Consider the following 16,652-nt stretch of genomic DNA (forward strand, 5'->3'; position numbering starts at 1 on the left):
CTGTCACTCGTTTACTGTCACCCGCTCTGTCCTCTGCTGCTGGCTCCCACAGGCTCTGCTCTTCCCACTCCTTGCTGCTGCAGCCCTGGAGCCCTGCTCCCCACTGCCCAGCCCCACTGCCCAGCCCCACTGCCCAGCCCCAGCCTTGCTCCTGACCTGCTCTCTGGGAGCCGTGGCCCTGCGCAGGGCCGGGACTGGCCGGGATGACACCGAGGGGGACGCAGTGAGCCGCTTGCCCTTTCTTCCTGTCTCTGGTCACCTCCTCTGCCTGCAGCTGCATGGGCTCTGCCTCACTCCCTAAATATAGACAGGGTGGCAGGGTGAGTGAGGATGGGGGTGTCCTGGCACCAGCCCCTGCACCCTGCTGTTCGGGGGGGTGGCACTGGGCTGGGGCTGTGGGGTCTGGGGGACCCCAGCCTCCCGCAGCCCCGCTGCCTCCAGAGGGAAGCACCCGCTCCTCAACACGACTGCCAGCCCTGCTCCCCCGGAACCTCGGCCGCTCCTCCTCTCCGGGCAGGGATCAGCGGGTCCCGAAACTCGGTCGCAGGGAATCAGCCGGTCCCGGGACCAGCCGGTGCCCAGGGGTGGGCAGGAATGGTGACTCAGTGTCACCCGACGCCGCCGACAGCTGCGGCTGGCGGGGCGGGGGCCGCTAAAATTAGCGGCGGGGCCGGAGCCGGGGCCGAAACAAAGCGGGCACCGGGCGGCCGGAGCGGAGCCGCGGGACAGAGCCGGGTCGGGCCGGGACGGGCCGGGACCGCGGCCATGAACTTCGCCGTGGGGCTGAAGCCGCTTCTGGCGGAGGCGAGGAGCATGGAGAGCCTGGAGAAGCAGCTCATCTGCCCCATCTGCCTGGAGATGTTCTCCAAACCTGTGGTCATCCTGCCCTGCCAGCACAACCTCTGCCGCAAGTGCGCCAACGACGTCTTCCAGGTGGGACCCGCCGGTGGGGGCGGGGGGAGGCACCGGGAATTCCATCCTTAGGACCCCACTCCGGCGGGTGCTGGCCCCGTTATCCCGGGATCCCCGGCCAGCGAGGCGGAGGGGCAGGCGGCACTAGGAACACCGGGGTCCTCTTCACAGCCGGGGCCTAGTGTGGCACTGGCACCGGGAATCCCGGCTGCGGGATCAGCCGGCGGGCCGGGCTGCGCTCGGTGCCGCTCCCGGCTGCCGGGAACGATGAACGGGCCCGGTGAAGGGCCGTGTACGTGCCCTTGTTTGTGTCCACACCTGTGTCCGTGCTCTTGCCCGTCTCCATCTCTGTCTCCGTGCCCGGGTCCGTGCCGGGGGGCTGTGGGGCGCAGATCCGTGGGGACGGGAGTTGCCGGGATACCGGGGGTGCGGGGTGCCGGGGGTGCCGAGGGTGCAGGGTGCCGGGATACCGGGATTGCTGGGGGTGCGGGGTGCCGGGGTTCCGGGGGTGCGGGGTGCCGAGGGTGCGGGATGCCGGGGTTCCGGGGGTTCCGGGGGTGTGGGGTGCCGGGGTTCCGGGGGTGCGGGGTGCCGGGGGTGCGGGGTGTCGCCGCCGTGACCCCTCGCGTACCCCCCAGGCCTCCAACCCGCTGTGGCAGTCACGGGGCTCCAGCGCCGTGCCGTCGGGCGGCCGGTTCCGGTGTCCGTCGTGCCGGCACGAGGTGGTGCTGGACCGGCACGGGGTGTACGGATTGCAGCGGAACCTGCTCGTGGAGAACATCATCGACATCTACAAGCAGGAGTCGGCCCGGTCCGGAGGCGCGGGGTCCCCGCGGCCGGGGGGGGGCCCACCGAGAGGGCTGGGGGTGGGATCCCGGCAGGAACTGGGCGGTCATGGGGCCCACACAGGGCCAGGGAATACTCCTGGGCTGGGGGTGTCTCCAGCACCAGAGGTATTTCTGGTGCCAGGAATGTCCCTGGGGTTGGAGGGTCCCTGGGAGCCAGAGGTGTCTCCAGGGCTGGGCAGGTCCTGGGGGTGGTGCTGTCTCTGCAGCTGGGGTGTCTCTGGGGGCCAGGGTGTCTATCTGACACCCCCAACCCCCCTGTAGACCCCTTCATGCCAAGGCCGAGCAGCACCTCATGTGTGAGGAGCACGAGGATGAGAGGATCAACATCTACTGCCTGCGCTGCGAGGCGCCCACCTGCTCCCTGTGCAAGGTGTTTGGGGCGCACAAGGACTGCGAGGTGGCTCCGCTGCCGGCCGTCTACCAGCGCCAGAAGGTGGGGAGCCCCTGAGGTTTTGGGGGGCCGAGGGTACCCCCACAGCCACCCTCATGCCCGTGCCCTCTACTCCCAGAGTGAGCTCAGCGACGGCATCGCCATGCTGGTGGCGGGGAACGACCGGATCCAGGCCATCATCACACAGATGGAGGAGATCTGCCACACCATCGAGGTTGGGACTGGGGGTCCGGCCCTGGGGCTGTGCCAGTGGAAGGATGTGGTGGCGCTGGGAGAGCCCAGCCCTGGGGCTGTGCTGGGGGGACGCGCTGCAGCAGGGACTCCCGCCCCACAGGAGAACGGCCGGCGGCAGAAGCAGCACGTGGGGCTGCGGTTTGATGCGCTGTACGGGATCCTGGAGGAGCGGAAGAAGGAGCTGCTGCAGAGCATCGCAGCCGAGCAGGAGGCCAAGCTGCAGCGTGTCCGTGGGCTCATCCGCCAGTACGGAGACCACCTGGAGGCCTCCTCCAAACTGGTGGAGTCAGCCATCCAGGCCATGGAGGAGCCCCAGATGGCCGTGTACCTGCAGGTCCTGCCAGGGGAGCAGGGAGAGAAGGGGACAGGGGAGCTGGAACTGCCCCAGGGCTGGGTGGTAGTGCCATGGTTCCCTGAGGGCCGTGGAGCTGCCTGTCTAAACAGCGCGGCTGTGCTCACTCTGAAGGATCTGTGGATGCCCCTGGGTGGGATGTACAGGGGTGGGCCTGTGGTGGGGGTGATGTCCAGGAGACACTGATCCCCCTTTGCTTTCCTTCACAGCACTCCAAGGAACTCCTGAAAAAGTAAGTGGGGAGTATGGGGGGAAAAGCCTTTGCCTGGTGGCCTCTGGGTGCTGGACCCTGCAGCTCCCGGGGTGTCTCTGCCCTGCAGGATCACAGACATGTCCAAGGCATCAATGAGCAGCCGCCCTGAGCCCGGCTACGAGAATATGGACCACTTCTCCATCAACGTGGACTACGTGGCTGAGATGCTGAGGACCATCGAGTTCCAGACAGGTGCCTGCACTGGGGAAACTGCTGCTGTCCCAAGGGGGCACCGGGACTGCCTGGGGCACCCAGGCCTCAGAGAAGCAGAGCCTCCCTCGCCACATGCCCTGTGTGGGGATGCCACACGGTACTGTGGATGTGACCTCCACCTGTAGCACCACCCAGGGACCCTGGAGGGTCAGTCTTGCCCCAGACACTCCCTGGTTTCCACACTGGGCAGGTCACACTCTTCCTGGGGACATCCTGGAGTGTCCTGCTTGGTCACCTCCCTCCTGGCATGTCCTGGTGTCCCCATAATGCAGGAGGGAGGGAAGGTCCCACCTGAGCTGTCCCCTGCCCACAGAGCCACTGGGCGAGGATGAGGGTGACGGGCCTGGGGACGGCAGTGAGGCCACAACGGATGAGGACCGGCTGGACAGCCTGGAGGTGCCCGAAGCTGCTGAAGGTGGGTGCACGCCATGACTGCCCAGTGCCATGTCCAGTGCCATGCCTGCTTGGCTGTGCCATGGCCCACGTGTGGCAGCACGGGTCCTTCAGGGTCCTGGGGTATCGCTGTCTCTATCTTGTTCCCTCTGCAGATGTGGGGCCGAGGCAGAAACCAGCGAGTTCTCCCCACGGTGAGACTCTCATGGGGAGTGAGATGGGCACAGCCATGGGGTGCCACGGGGCAGAGGAGACACCTCCTGGGAATGGGGATGAGGATGTGGATGGAAGGTCACACCTCAGGCTCCTCCCAGGCTGTCCCTGTCTTCCTGCTGCAGGGAGTGGGAAGGGGGGCCCGGGGTCACAGGGCTGAGGCTTCTTTTCTGCACAGGTCAGCACTGAAGTGAAGCCGTGGGGTAGCGCTGCCATGCCCTCAGCTGTGGCTGTCTCTGTCACCCCCGCCCTGGCTGTGGCCATCCCTGGCACTCTCAGTCGGGCTCCATCCCTGCTGCTGGAATTCCCCAAATGGGCGCTGCCCCTCTACAACATTAAAAGTGTGTGACACGTTCTCGTGTGGTGTGTGGGTGGGGTGGAGGCGGGGGGTGCCCCAGACCAGCTCTGCACCGGCCCCACAGGGTCCAGCCCCTGCCCCATCACCCCAGCAGCGTCCCCAGGACCTCAGGCAAGGGGCCGAGACCCCAAAGCCCCAGTGCAACTCGGGCACCCGGAGCCCACCCCAGAGCCCCAGTGCAACCTGGAGCCCACCCCAGAGCCCCAGTGCAACCTGGAGCCCACCCCAGAGCCCCAGTGCAATCCGGAGCCCACCCCAGAGCCCCAGTGCAACCTGGAGCCCACCCCAGAGCCCCAGTGCAATCCGGAGCCCACCCCAGAGCCCCAGTGCAATCCGGAGCCCACCCCAGAGCCTCAGTGCCACCCGGGCTCTGCCCCGCGCCCTCCTCGGCGCCCCCCGCCCCGTCCGGGTGCCCGCAGCAGCCCGGTCCCCGGGGTGCTGGGGGCAGACGCTGTCGGGATGAGCTGGCTGAGCACACACACTCTCGGCTGCCGGAGCCCGCCGGGTCCCCCGGGAGCTCGGTGGCCGCGGTGGCTGCGTCACCCGGCCCGTGCGGTCGCCATGGCGGCACGGCCGGTGATGCTCAGCCGGTGATTCTGGGCCGGTGATTCTGGGCCGGTGATTCTGGGCCGGTGATGCTCAGCCGGTGATTCTGAGCCGGTGATTCTGGGCCGGTGATGCTCGGCCGGGCTCCTCGGGCTGCTCGGGGCCCCGTTCCTGGGCTCCACCGGGGACGTCCCGGCTGCCACAGCCTGCCCAGCCAGGGGACAACGAGGCCCGAGCCCTGTGGGTCCCCGGCAGCCGGGCACCGCGGCTGGGGGCTGGGGGCGAGGTCCCGGAGGGTGGGTGACAGACGGGACAGCTCCGCTCATGCAGCTCCGAGCTCTCTCCCCAAGCACAGGTGATGCTGCTGTCAGTGGACCAACCCCAGGGCCCAGCCCAGCGGCGCCCTGCTCCTTCACACACCGCAAACGTGCCTGGGAGGCTGGGGTGATCCCTGGGGAGCGTCAGGGGCTGTGCTTTCTCCATGTCTGCACCAGACATTCCTGGAAGCAGCATTTGCCTTTCCCTCCCCTCCTCAGGGATGTTGCCTTGTCGCTGTCACCCTCCAGAGGTGACTGAGACCTCAGCTGGGTGCCAAGGGTGCCAGCCCAGTGCTTGAGGTGCCTCAGGAGAGCCCCACCGTAGTTCTCTTCTGTTTCAGGCAATTTTCTTCCTCGTGCTTTGTGCCCAGATGCTCATCACTTGCCACTGCCCTCCCAAACCAGCCTGTCCTCCAGGCAGCTCCCTGGCAGGTGCTGATGCATCTGCTTAAATTAAAATTAAATTGTACCCCCACCTGAGATTTCAGGAAGAGGTGATCTGCACTGAGCATGGACTCTAACATGCAGCCTGCTCCAGCTGCTGCTCAAGGCTGGCTCCAAGAAGCATCATTATTTCTTTACTCTTCTCCACAAGTGTGCTTCCAAAGGCCTTTATCTCCATAAGGGGCACAATGCTGACATTCCTAAAGAACATCTTTTCACTTTCCCCCACAAAGGCAGGTGGGCTGTTCACCTACTGTCATCACTTACCCAACCCTATGCTCTATTTGTGGAATTTTGTCCATTTTATTTGATTTGTGTTGGGTTTGTGTGGCAAGGTTTTGATAGTGGGGAGATGACAGGGGCAACCTCTGTGAGAAGCTGACAGAGGCTTCCCCCAGTCCAAGAGAGCCACAGCCAGCTAGCTCCAGGATGGACCTGCTGCTGGCCCAGGCAGAGTCCATCAGTGATGGCAGTAGCACCTCAGGGATAATGTATTTAAGGAGGGAAAAAGAGTTCTTGTCTAGAGGTAATTGCAGCCAGGGAGGAATGATGGTGTGAGAGCAGCAGCCCTGGAGCCTCTCGGGTCGGTGCAGAAGGAACGAAAAGAGGTGCTCCAAGAGCTGGAGCAGGGATTGCTCCACAGCCTGTGGGTGCCCAGGGACAGCAGAGACCCAGCTACAGCCTGTGGGGACACACAGGGACAGCAGAGACCCAGCTACAGCCTGTGGGGACACACAGGGACAGCAGAGACCCAGCTACAGCCTGTGGGGACACACAGGACAGCAGAGACCCACCCGCAGGCCCTGGAGGAGCCCACACCAGAGCAGGTGGGTGCCCACAGGAGTCTGTGACCCCATGGGAAGCCCATGCTGGAGCAAGGTCCTGGCAGGGACCTTCAGACCCGTGGGGAGAGGAGCCCATGCTGGAGCAGGATTGTTGGCAGGACCTGTGACCCTGTGTGGGACAGTTCCTGGGGACTGTCCCATGGAAGGGACACCCAGTGCAGCAGTTTGTGAGCAGCCACAGCCCACAGGACACGGGAAGGACTCATGCTGGAGGAGCCTGCAGAGGACTGCCTCCCTCCCACGCTGGCACAGGGCAGGAACTCCTCTCCCTAAGAAGGAAGCAGTGGCAGAAACCACGGGGTGAACTGGCTGTAACCCCCATTCCTGTCTCGCTGCACCACTGGAAGGGAAGAGGTGGAGGATCGGGAATAAAGCTAAGCCTGGGATGGAGCGAGGGGTGAGGGGAAGGTGCTCTTGGGTTTTGTTCTACTTCTTGTTACCCTACTCTGATTTGATTGGATACATGAATTTTCCCAATCCAAGTCTGCTTTGCCCACAACAGTAATCAGTGAGCTTCCTCTGTCCTTATCCTGAGCCATGAGCCGCTCTTACATTTTCTCTTCCCTGTCCAAGGGAGGGGAGAGTGATGAGGCAGCTTTGGTGGGCACCTGCTGCCCAGCCACGGTCAGTCCATCACACCCATGCAAATTACCTTCCTCTGGGCTTATGTTAAACCCCATGGAAAATCCTCCCAGGGTTTTGAGACTTAAGGAGCAATATCAGATTTAAATCTAAGATTAAAATTCCCCAATCCAAAGGGTCCTTCATTGATTGTGACACTGGGAAACCCAGCAGTTTTACTGCTTGTGTTTGAATTTTCCCCATCAATTGGACAAGCTGTAAAGTAACAACATATTTGATAATGGATCACCATAAAGTAGCAACATATGATATAAGTACTTCACTTGCAAAATTAATTTACATAAACAGATTTAAAAAATTGAAGAACATACTGCTACGTCCTCAGTCAGTTGGAACTTCAGGTTTCCAGTTTGGTGTGAATTCCATGTATCTTGTCCGGTCTCAGGGAGCCTTTTCACACAAGCAATAGATCCAAGAGTTGTTCCTGTCCTTTTCACTGCAGTGTATTTCCTTAACACTGCTGGGAAAGCACCTTCCCACCTTTCTCGTAGAGTCTCTTCCTTTCATCCTCAAACACTTCTCCAGATTGCAAAGACTGTCCAGGGTACCCAAGGGAAGGGTGGGGCCTCCAATTCAAAAACCTGTGAATGAGGATAAAGGCTGTGAAGGAGAAATTGAACATTTGTCTCTCCTTGCACACACCTGATCTCCACCTGTGGTTACAAGGTTATGCCTTCCACTATGGTATTTCCAAAGTTCTCGTTCCTGCTTTGACCTGGGGACTGACACAAACTCGTTAAGAGCCAAAGATGATGCTCCACTCGAGCCTTTCATTGTAACTTGGATATTTGTTTCTTTATTGTCTGATTCGTCCTTTCTGTCTTCCCACTGGACTGTGGGATCCATGAGGTGTGCAGCTCCCCAGCATACTGTGAAAATTTGGGCACTTGCACAATTTATGCTATAAAGTAGGGTTCATTATCTGTAGAAATTCCTTCTGGGACATCCAATCTGAGTATTGTTTCTTTGAAGAAACCCTGATCACTCCTCTGCTCTGGTTGGTGCAACAGGGGAAAGCCCTGGTGTCACAGAAAACTGGAAAATAAACTCTCCAACCAATTTGCTAGGTTAGAAAGTTAACATTGATTTATTAGGAGTGCTGGATGCATGGGAAATCCTCCTCAAAGCATGCATGGCCAGTAACTTAACAGACCAGGTTATTCCTGAAGAGAATAAATATTCATCACATTTCCTGAATACAAGCATATATGCTAATAATTTCTGAGGACTTATTTTGGTATGGTTCCAGATCTTCTGATGGATCTTTTCTCTTTGAGAGCATTTTAAATATGTGTTGGGTTATAAGGTACTTCTCTTATCATTCTTTGTTCTGACACACAATCCTTGTTCTCAAAACTAAGATATTGGCTAGTACATATTAATCACTAATAAAAGTAAATGAGGAAGCATTAGCTGGCACAAGATTAAGTCACAGACATCTGTCTCTCCTGACAGTCCTGGGTGTGGTCCTGTTCTTTAAACACTTTCTAATGGTGCTTTTTATAGCAGTTATCTGTAAGAGCCACTTCGGGGAGGACGGTCCGAGACACGGCAGAGAGCTCTACAGCCGAGTTAGGTGTTAGGAGTTTATTTCAGGGCGTGGGAGAGAGACAGAGCCTGCTAGGAACCAGCAGATAGAGCTCAAAGCAGGCTCGGAGAGAACAATACAAAAGGGGTAAAATATGAATACATGAGCTCAAGACTTCAGATTGCTAAGAAAGAGAGTGACAGAACAGAAGTGAGAGAGCCGGGAAAAAGGGCCGAGCTCTCCTTTACAACTATTTATATAACCTATACATTGAATATTCTATTCCTTTACTAACCAATCTTCATAAGTATCCTAATACAGGAACATTTGTGTGTGACGTATAGAAATCGCTGCTTTTGCATATTTTTAGCTATCTCAGGGTCCTTCAGACCTTTCCTAATGAGGCTGGGGAGAGGGGTCTCAGTTTTATTGGGGGACAGAATGTGTTCTGGCACACCAGCCAGGTTTCTTTGAATTATTCAAACTGTGCTTTCGTTTGTATTTCTTCCTTAGCCTTTCTGGCTAAAGAGTGATATTTATAATTTCTTTCTGATTCTACCATCCCAACAGTTATCTCTATGCTCAAAACTTGAGGCTTCAGTGTCTCTGCCAGAGACTCTATTTCCAGTGAGTTCCCCTATGCTGTTCCCCTGCCATAATCCCCATGAGGTGTTGGGGAATTGCTGGGTGTAATCCACCGTCCTTCAGGGCTGTTTTCAGGACCTAACAAATTTGCCACTTTGTCAGCCAGGCCATGTCCAACATTCACTGGGGTTTCTCTGGATGGATGAGCTTTGCAAGGTGTTACTGCCATCTTTTGAGGTAGCTGCATGCCCTCCAACAATCTCTGTATTTCTTGTCCATGTTTCCTGGGGGATCCCTTAGAAGTTCACAGCCCTCTCTCTCTTTCCAAATGGCTCCATGGGCATGGACCACTCCAACAGCAAATTTTGAGTCCATCCATATATTTACAGTCTTTTCATGTGAGATCTCCAATGCTCTGTCAGTCAGCTCTGCTTTCTGAGCCGCTGTGTTGGGGGTCAGAGCTTTGGTTCCTGTAACCTCGAGCTGAGTTTGTGCTGCATTCCTGCCTTTTCAGATTCCACTGCTCACAAGCTGCTCCCATCCACAGAGTTTGCAATCAGCTTCTTCCAGAGGAGTGTCCTGTAGATCTTCTTGACTGGAGTACACCAGTTCAGTGTGCTGTTCAGTGGTGGATTCTGCATTCCAAGCCCCTCCTGCATTGTCCATTTCCTCTAATATTTCTGCTTCAAGTTCAGGATTCTGTAACAGGTAGACTTGAGCTTCCAAGGCCTTTTCTTCAGGCCATATCGATTCTTTGGCAACCAGCCAACCAGAAAAGTGGTTGAAGAATACCAATAAATGTTTGCATTAATTACAGATGGGTGATTCTGTAAAATCCATTTGCCAATGTTTCTTGGGGGTTATTCCAGCCCTTTAAGCTGGATTTCCATTATGTCCAAGAGTTGCTTTCCAGGTGCTTTCCACCACCCTTATTTTTAGTACAGTTAAGCTGTTCCACTCATTGTGTCTCTCCTTTGGTATAATTGGTTGGAAATTAATCTACACAGGTTTGTGGAATCAAAGCTCCTTCACAACTTGGTTTCCTCAGTGCAGCTTCTTCCACTGCTGGATCTGCTCTTCCATTTCCTTTACAATATTTGAATTATGTTTCTGGGGGGCTTTGCAATATATTATTGTGATGTCCTTTGCTTGAATAACTGCTTTCTACATCTTTGGGATTTCAGCTACATATTTTTCTGACCTCCCCTGTGAGGTCAAAACTCCTTGCTCTTCCCAAGCTGCTCCATGAGCATGGACTGTGCCAAAGGCAGGTTTTGAGTCAGTATAAATATTGACTTCTTTCCTCAGCTCAATGCCAGGGCCCGAGTGAGAGCTCCCGGTCTGGTTTTCTGGGCAGAGCTGTTCATGAGCAGTGGATTGTTTCCCAGTACCTTCATGGTGGTGACCACAGTGTGCCCAGATTTCTGGCCTCCATTTAGCACATCACCACTCCTGTCAGTAAAGACTGGCATAGCTGGCACAGCAAATCCCTCCCCAGCAATGGAAAAGAACACTCTGGCAGGTAGAGAAAGTGATGGGGTCATTTTGTGCTCCCAGTTGTGAATTCCATGGGATGTGAAAATGTCTGAGGGATTACCTGCTCCTGAGGAATTTCCTCCCTGTTTTTGTTTAAAGGTTCTTCACGGTAACTACAGAATGAAATGCTCCATTATCCACTAGAAAATCCATTGTTTCATTCCCCAGTTTAACTGGAATCAAAGGACTGGCCAGGGAAACAGGAGATGTCTCTGTTCCCCCTCAGTCCAGCCTAATTTCTGCATCTTCTGATTTTTCCTTCTGCCTATTTGTAAGTTGGGGCTGCTCCTTTTCCCAGTGCCCTTCTGTCTGCAACGGGCACCCTGATATTTTGGAGGGTGTTAATCCCCACCCTCAGCCCCAGCCTCATCCCTGAAATTGCCTGCCCCTGACGATGGATTCAGTAATTTCTCTTGGCTCTTCTCCTTCTCTTCTACCTCTTCCTGATCCTTACAGGTATCACTTGGGAAATAACCACCCCCTCCACTTCCTCTCTGTTCTGGAGTTTCTAATACCAGCTGCCCACTGCCCAGCGAAAAGCCTGTTAAACAGCATCCTGCTCCCTTCTCTTGCTGGATCTGGATCCATCCCTTTGGGAGCCACTTCACACAATCTTTCATACAAAGCCAATGGAGACTGCTTTGCTCCCTCTTCCCTTCATACAACTTGGCAAGGTGTTTCAGTTTCTTCACTTCCTCTTACAATCCAAATAAAATAATTTTCTAATATCATTTCATTGACTCTCACCAGCACTCTGATTGAGATCCCACCCTGGGTCCTTCTTAGGATGAAATCTGTGAGGATTTGGGTTGCCATGAACCATTTGATCTAATCCTGTTTTCCTAACTCCTTCTTCTCAAGCCTTTTCTAAATTGCCTTCCATTCCTCATGGGGAAGCAAATATTCCAGGAGAGCCTGGATGTCCTCCTGGTTTGGATTATTTGGATTATGAATTGACATCATGGTTTTAATCACTCTGCACATTCCATCAGGATTTCTGTGAGATGACCCTGCTGGCTGCTGCTGATTCAGCAAGTCTGAAGTGTGACCAGCACCTGCACATGGTTCCTCTGCTGCCCTAGATGTGTTTGTAGTACCAATTTACCTTTCTCCCTGACCCTGCTGGAGGTGAGGGATGTGTCAAAGGCACCGTTTCATCTCCAGATACACTGCCCACCTCCAGCTCTCATCCTTCCTTCGGAGGAGCTGCCAAGAGTTGGACTTGAGGTTTTTGTCTCTTTTATCTTCTTGTCCCATGCAACAAGTATCTTTCCCCTTATCCTCTTTTCTTCATTTCCCAAAGAACATATTCCATTTTGATACTTTTGAAGCTACTAAACCATATTTTTTCTTACTTTATTAATTATTTCTTAAAGTGAAAACCAGATCTACATCAGGGACTTCATCCCATTCATTTTGCCTCTTACAAAGTAACATCAACTGTAAAACTGTATTGTATTTTAAAGACCTGTTATTTTCCATCCTTTTTTCACCATCATTTAATTCAGAATGAGGCAACCATTGATTACAGTACAGTATCTTTTCAATTTATCTTGAATCATAGGGTCACCCTAACCCTCCAGGATGCATCCTAGAGGACAGCAAAGTGGAATTTTCACAGAAGCAGAGGAACCCATTTCAGCTGTGGAATTTCCAGTGTTTCATACACCATGCCAGTGCACGCATCCAAATCCCAGTTTTCACATCACCAGCTCAGCATGTGAAAAACCTGTGCAAACATCAAAAATCCCAGACAGGCATCACCAAACTGTAGAAACAAAATATTTTTTTCTTCAGCTTATGCAGAGCCCAAACCCCAAATCCTGCTTCCTGGCAACTTCCAACCACCCCCTTCAGCGAGGAATTACCTCTATGGATCGTGTTGTGCCATGGAACCACGGGCTGTCCCGGTGTCAGGGCTGCTCACCCGCAGTGCCCGATCACGGGGTTGGCGTGCGCGGGAATTCGTCCTGCCTGGAGTTGGGGCAGGGCACTCTGGCTATCCCATCTGGGTCATCCAAAACAGCTGTGGGCTGCCTGCTGTGCACTGACAAGCCACAAATCAAGGCAAGGGATTTCTGGGTTTATTCTGCTTAGAGCAGAGCCAGGAGCTGAGGGCTTCTCCAAGGCTGATCCCTGAGCATCAGAACCTTACACTCTTGATACATTTGAGCAAATAACCGCCATTCATTTGTTACCAATTACAGAACTGTTATCAATTAGGACTCAAACCCCTCTTTCCTGGGTGTATCTCCCTCTACAGGTGCAGCTTTTCCTCAGTTTGAGTTGGGGTCCATTCTGAGTAGGTGCTCAGTGAGCCACTGATTGTGATCTCCTGTTGCCAGAATTTCCTTTTCCCCTGGTTCAGTCCTGGTGCCTCTCATCCAGCCAGCCCAGTGCTCTCGGAATGCTCTTCCCTTTTCCTTAGAAGATTAGTCGAGCCTGCGAGGTTCATGATGTAATTACCAATCACAAGTGTCCAACTACAGCTACTGAGGGACATGAGGGACAACAAAATCCTCAGTGGTGACACTGAGTCAGAGAGGCAGCAGTGACATCCCTTCCGAGAAGATCCAGGTGGACAACAGCCCACTGGCTGGGGAGGACGAAGGGAGAGAGGGAGCCCTCCCCTCCATGAAGTGTGGAGAGCTGTGGATGCAGCATCCTGGCCATGCTGGGGCTTCCTGGGGCAAGAAGGACGTGACATCTGGAGTCCAGGAGAGCAATGCCAAAGGGGCTGCAGCATGTGCTGCATGAGGAGGAACTGGAATGTTTTGGGGTACCTTTGTGTACACAGAAGAGCGAGGCTCTTCCCAGTGGAGCCCAGTGACAGGACCAGCAGCAACAGGCACAAACTGGCCTCCAGAGATTTGGGGGTTTTTTTGCAGCGAGGCTGATCACACAGGGTGCCTGCAACAGGCTGCCCAGAGGGGTTGTGGTGCCTCCAGCTGGGAAGGCACCCATGGCTGTGTGAGGGGCAAGAGGCCCCTAGAACCCCACCAGCCCCAGCCCTGCTTGTCAGGGCTGGCTGAAGCAGGCTGTCCAAGTCAGTGTCCAATCTGGTATAAGTATCTCCTAGGAGGGATTGTCCCACTACAACCTTTCCTGCCAGCCAGGCCTTCCTGCTCTAGGGCACTCATGCTCTGGTGGAATTTCCCCTTTAAAATCCCAGTGAACATCCACAGCATGAGCAGCTGGAGCAGGGCCTGGAGTGGTGGAATCTGCAGCCTTGAGCTCGTTCCCAAAGGCCGTGCTCCCCAGCTCTTCTGCCCCTTGGAGCAGCCTCCTACCAGAGCCACTGGCTCAGTGAAAGCAGCTCACGTGAAATCGGAGGGCTGCACACCCTGCCAGGGTTATCAAGCTCTGTGCTGCCTGCACTCCTGCCTGCCCTGAGCACTGACCTCCACTGCTCTCACATCCCCACGCAGTCTTTCCCAGGTACACCATCAAAATATTGCTTCCTGCTCCAGCCCTGCCATGCTGCCCTTCCAGCAGGTATCGGGATGTTATCACAGAATTTCTGGCTGGTTTAGGGAAGGGACATCTGGTCCCATCCACTGCCACAGGCAAGGGCACCTTCCACAGACCAAGCTGGAGCCCCCAGTGGGGACCAGGGCCACCCACAGGGAGGCTGAACCTCCCCCAGCTGCCTCAGAAGGCTTCATGCTTGTCCTCTTGGTTGGGGGCCTGAAACACAGCCCACCCCGGTGTCCCCCCTCCCCTTCCACGACCCCAGCCCTGACCCACTCAGCTGTAGCGTGTGTCCCACAGAGGTTTCCCCCTGCTCCTGGTGCTCCCGCATGGGTGGCCATATCCTCCCACAAGGGGCCCTCCCCCAGCTCCCAGCCTTGTCCCCCATCCTGGGGAGGGACTGCTTCCCTGCTCGTGCCCCCACTGCGGGCAGGTGGGTGCAGCCCCCATGTGCCTGGCTCACTGGTGGTGAGGATCCACTGTTCCCATCCCTCTGCCCCATTTTCTTCCTACTGCTCCCACACCTGGGGGGCTGTGAGCATCTCAATCCCCCTGAAGAACATGGTGTCACCTCCTGACCCAGAGCACGCACAGCCTTGCTCCCAGTGCTCCTACTCAGCCCTGGCCCATCTCATCCTGTCTCCTACTCCTGAGCCCTTTCTCCCTTTCCTGTGAGCCCTTTCCCTATTCCCAGTGAATCTGTTTGTCCCTTCCTGGTAAACCACTCCCAATGAGTCTGTTTCCCATCCCTGGTGAGCCCCTTCTTCATTGCTGATAAGCCCATTCCCTGTTCCTGGTGAGCCCATTCCCTGTTCCTGGTGAGCCCATTCCCTTGCTCCCACTGAGCCTATCCCCCCCATTCTCCATTCCTGCTGAGCCCATTCCCGGTGAGCACGTTCCCAGTTTGCCCAGTCCCTGGCCCTGCACAGCCCCAGCTGCCCCCATCCCTCATTCGCTCACTCCTCGGGTTTCCACCACGTTTTATTACAAAATCGGTGCGGACCGGTCCCGGGGCCGGTTCCGCTCCCACTCGCCCCAGCGCTGGGGCTGAGTCGGGTTCAGCCCGTGCCGGTGCTGGTGCCGTGCGCCCTGCAGCGCAGAGCCCGAGGCGGTGGCTGGAGGCCGGTGCAGCCCCAGGGTAAGAGGGGGTTCGGGCTATCCGGGAATTCCGGGGGGGATCAGCGTCCCACGGCGTCGAGGATGCGGCGGTTGGAATCGGCGCGGGCGCGCTGGCTCTGGGCGCGGGCGAGCAGCAAGAGGTGCCGCAGGAGGTGGAAGGTGAGGTCGATGGACAGCGGCGGCTCGTCCCGCCGCCCTCGCCACGGCCCCGGGGGCGGCGGCGCCAGCGGCGGCCAGAGCGGGTGGTCCTGAGCCCCGGTCCCGGCCGCCGGGACGGAGCCGTCGGTGGTGGCGGGACGGGCGGCGGCGGGCGGCGGGCGGGCGAGCAGCAGCAGGAGGGTGAGCAGTGCCCGCCGCACCCTCGGCCCCTCTGCACCTGCGGGGCCAGAGGCTCAGCGCCGCAGCAGAGACCGGGGCGGCGGCGGGGACCCGACGGGAATGGCGGCCCCGGGACCGTCCCGCGCGCGGAGCCCACTCCGTTCCCGGCCGCCCCGTTCCGTCCCCTCTGCGCGCCCCCGGCCCCGGTGCTGTCCCCGCCCGGTTCCCATGCCCCGTCCCGTACCCGGTGCGCTGTGCCCGTGCCCTGTTGTGCCGGTGCTGGCGGCGGAGCGAGCGCGATCCGTCCCGCGGGAGCTGAGCCGGCGGCGCGGCCGGGGCTTATATCGGTCCCGGAGCCCGGGCTGACGTCAGCGCCGGGCACGCACCGGGCGGCGGGGGCGGGGGGGAGGGGGCACCGGGCGGCGGGGAGCGGACACCCGGCGGCGGGACGGGGATGAGGGGCGGGGCGGCAGAGCCCGCTCTCCCCGGGTACGGGAGCCACCGCTCCGGTTCTTTTCTGACGCCCACCAAAGAGGCGCGGAGGGGCCGGGGCTGGTGAGAGCAGGTGCCTTGGGCAGTGCTAACCCTCGCTTTCCCGGTCCCCCGATTTCCCCGGTCCCTCTCCCGGTCCCTCTCCCGGCTATGCCGCATCTCCAGTCTCATTCTCCGCCGCTGTCCGCGGTGCTGAACGGCCGGGAAGCGCTGAGGCATCGGGGCCGGTGACCGGAGCCGAGCCGGTGAGCTGTACTGGTGAGCTCCCGGTGAGCCCTCGGTGAGCTGTACCGGGCTGAGCCGCGGCTTCTCGGCGTGGAACCCTCGCGTTCCCGGGCGGAACGGCCGCGTCGAGCAGCGGCGTCCAAGCAGGGACCCGCCTGGGGATGGGGGACATCCCTGGGCGGGGGTGGGGATACCCCGAGCACCGGCAGCTCCGGGACAGGAGGGTCACGGATGGGGGCCCGGCCTGGCTGCGGCTCAGTGTCCCGGGCCGAGCGGGCGGTGCCGAGGTCAAACCGCGGGGCCGAGGCCGCAGACGCCCCGAGCGCAGCGGCAGCACCGGCCAAGTCCTGTGAGTCATAGAATGAAGGCACCGGAGCCGGCAGCGCCGTGCTGGATGCAGGGTGTTCCGTCGGGGCA

General features: G+C 57.7%; 1 protein-coding gene across 1 annotated transcript; it reads left to right on the forward strand.

The window, feature by feature from the left end:
- The first annotated feature begins 649 nt into the window (after positions 1-649).
- On the forward strand, positions 650-4,164 carry TRIM54 (tripartite motif containing 54). The gene is made up of 10 exons (XM_014261309.2): positions 650-933; positions 1,551-1,723; positions 2,022-2,193; positions 2,270-2,365; positions 2,486-2,719; positions 2,947-2,969; positions 3,058-3,182; positions 3,517-3,618; positions 3,752-3,790; positions 3,988-4,164. Exons 1-10 carry the CDS (start codon positions 766-768, stop codon positions 3,996-3,998), a joined length of 1,143 nt encoding a protein of 380 aa, XP_014116784.1. The 5' UTR covers positions 650-765; the 3' UTR covers positions 3,999-4,164.
- The last annotated feature ends 12,488 nt before the right edge of the window (positions 4,165-16,652 follow it).

The sequence above is a fragment of the Pseudopodoces humilis genome, chromosome 3 (genome assembly GCF_049639895.1).
Source record: "Pseudopodoces humilis isolate 2021_Gansu_Grassland_sample_001 chromosome 3, ASM4963989v1, whole genome shotgun sequence".
NCBI lineage: Eukaryota > Metazoa > Chordata > Aves > Passeriformes > Paridae > Pseudopodoces > Pseudopodoces humilis.

Excerpts from the sequence above, each read along its gene's own strand:
- TRIM54 (XM_014261309.2), top strand. The coding sequence starts at position 766 with ATGAACTTCGCCGTGGGGCTGAAGCCGCTTCTGGCGGAGGCGAGGAGC. Across the intron at positions 2,720-2,946 it reads AGATGGCCGTGTACCTGCAG|CACTCCAAGGAACTCCTGAA; the intron begins GTCCTGCCAGGG and ends TTTCCTTCACAG. Across the intron at positions 3,619-3,751 it reads GGTGCCCGAAGCTGCTGAAG|ATGTGGGGCCGAGGCAGAAA; the intron begins GTGGGTGCACGC and ends TTCCCTCTGCAG.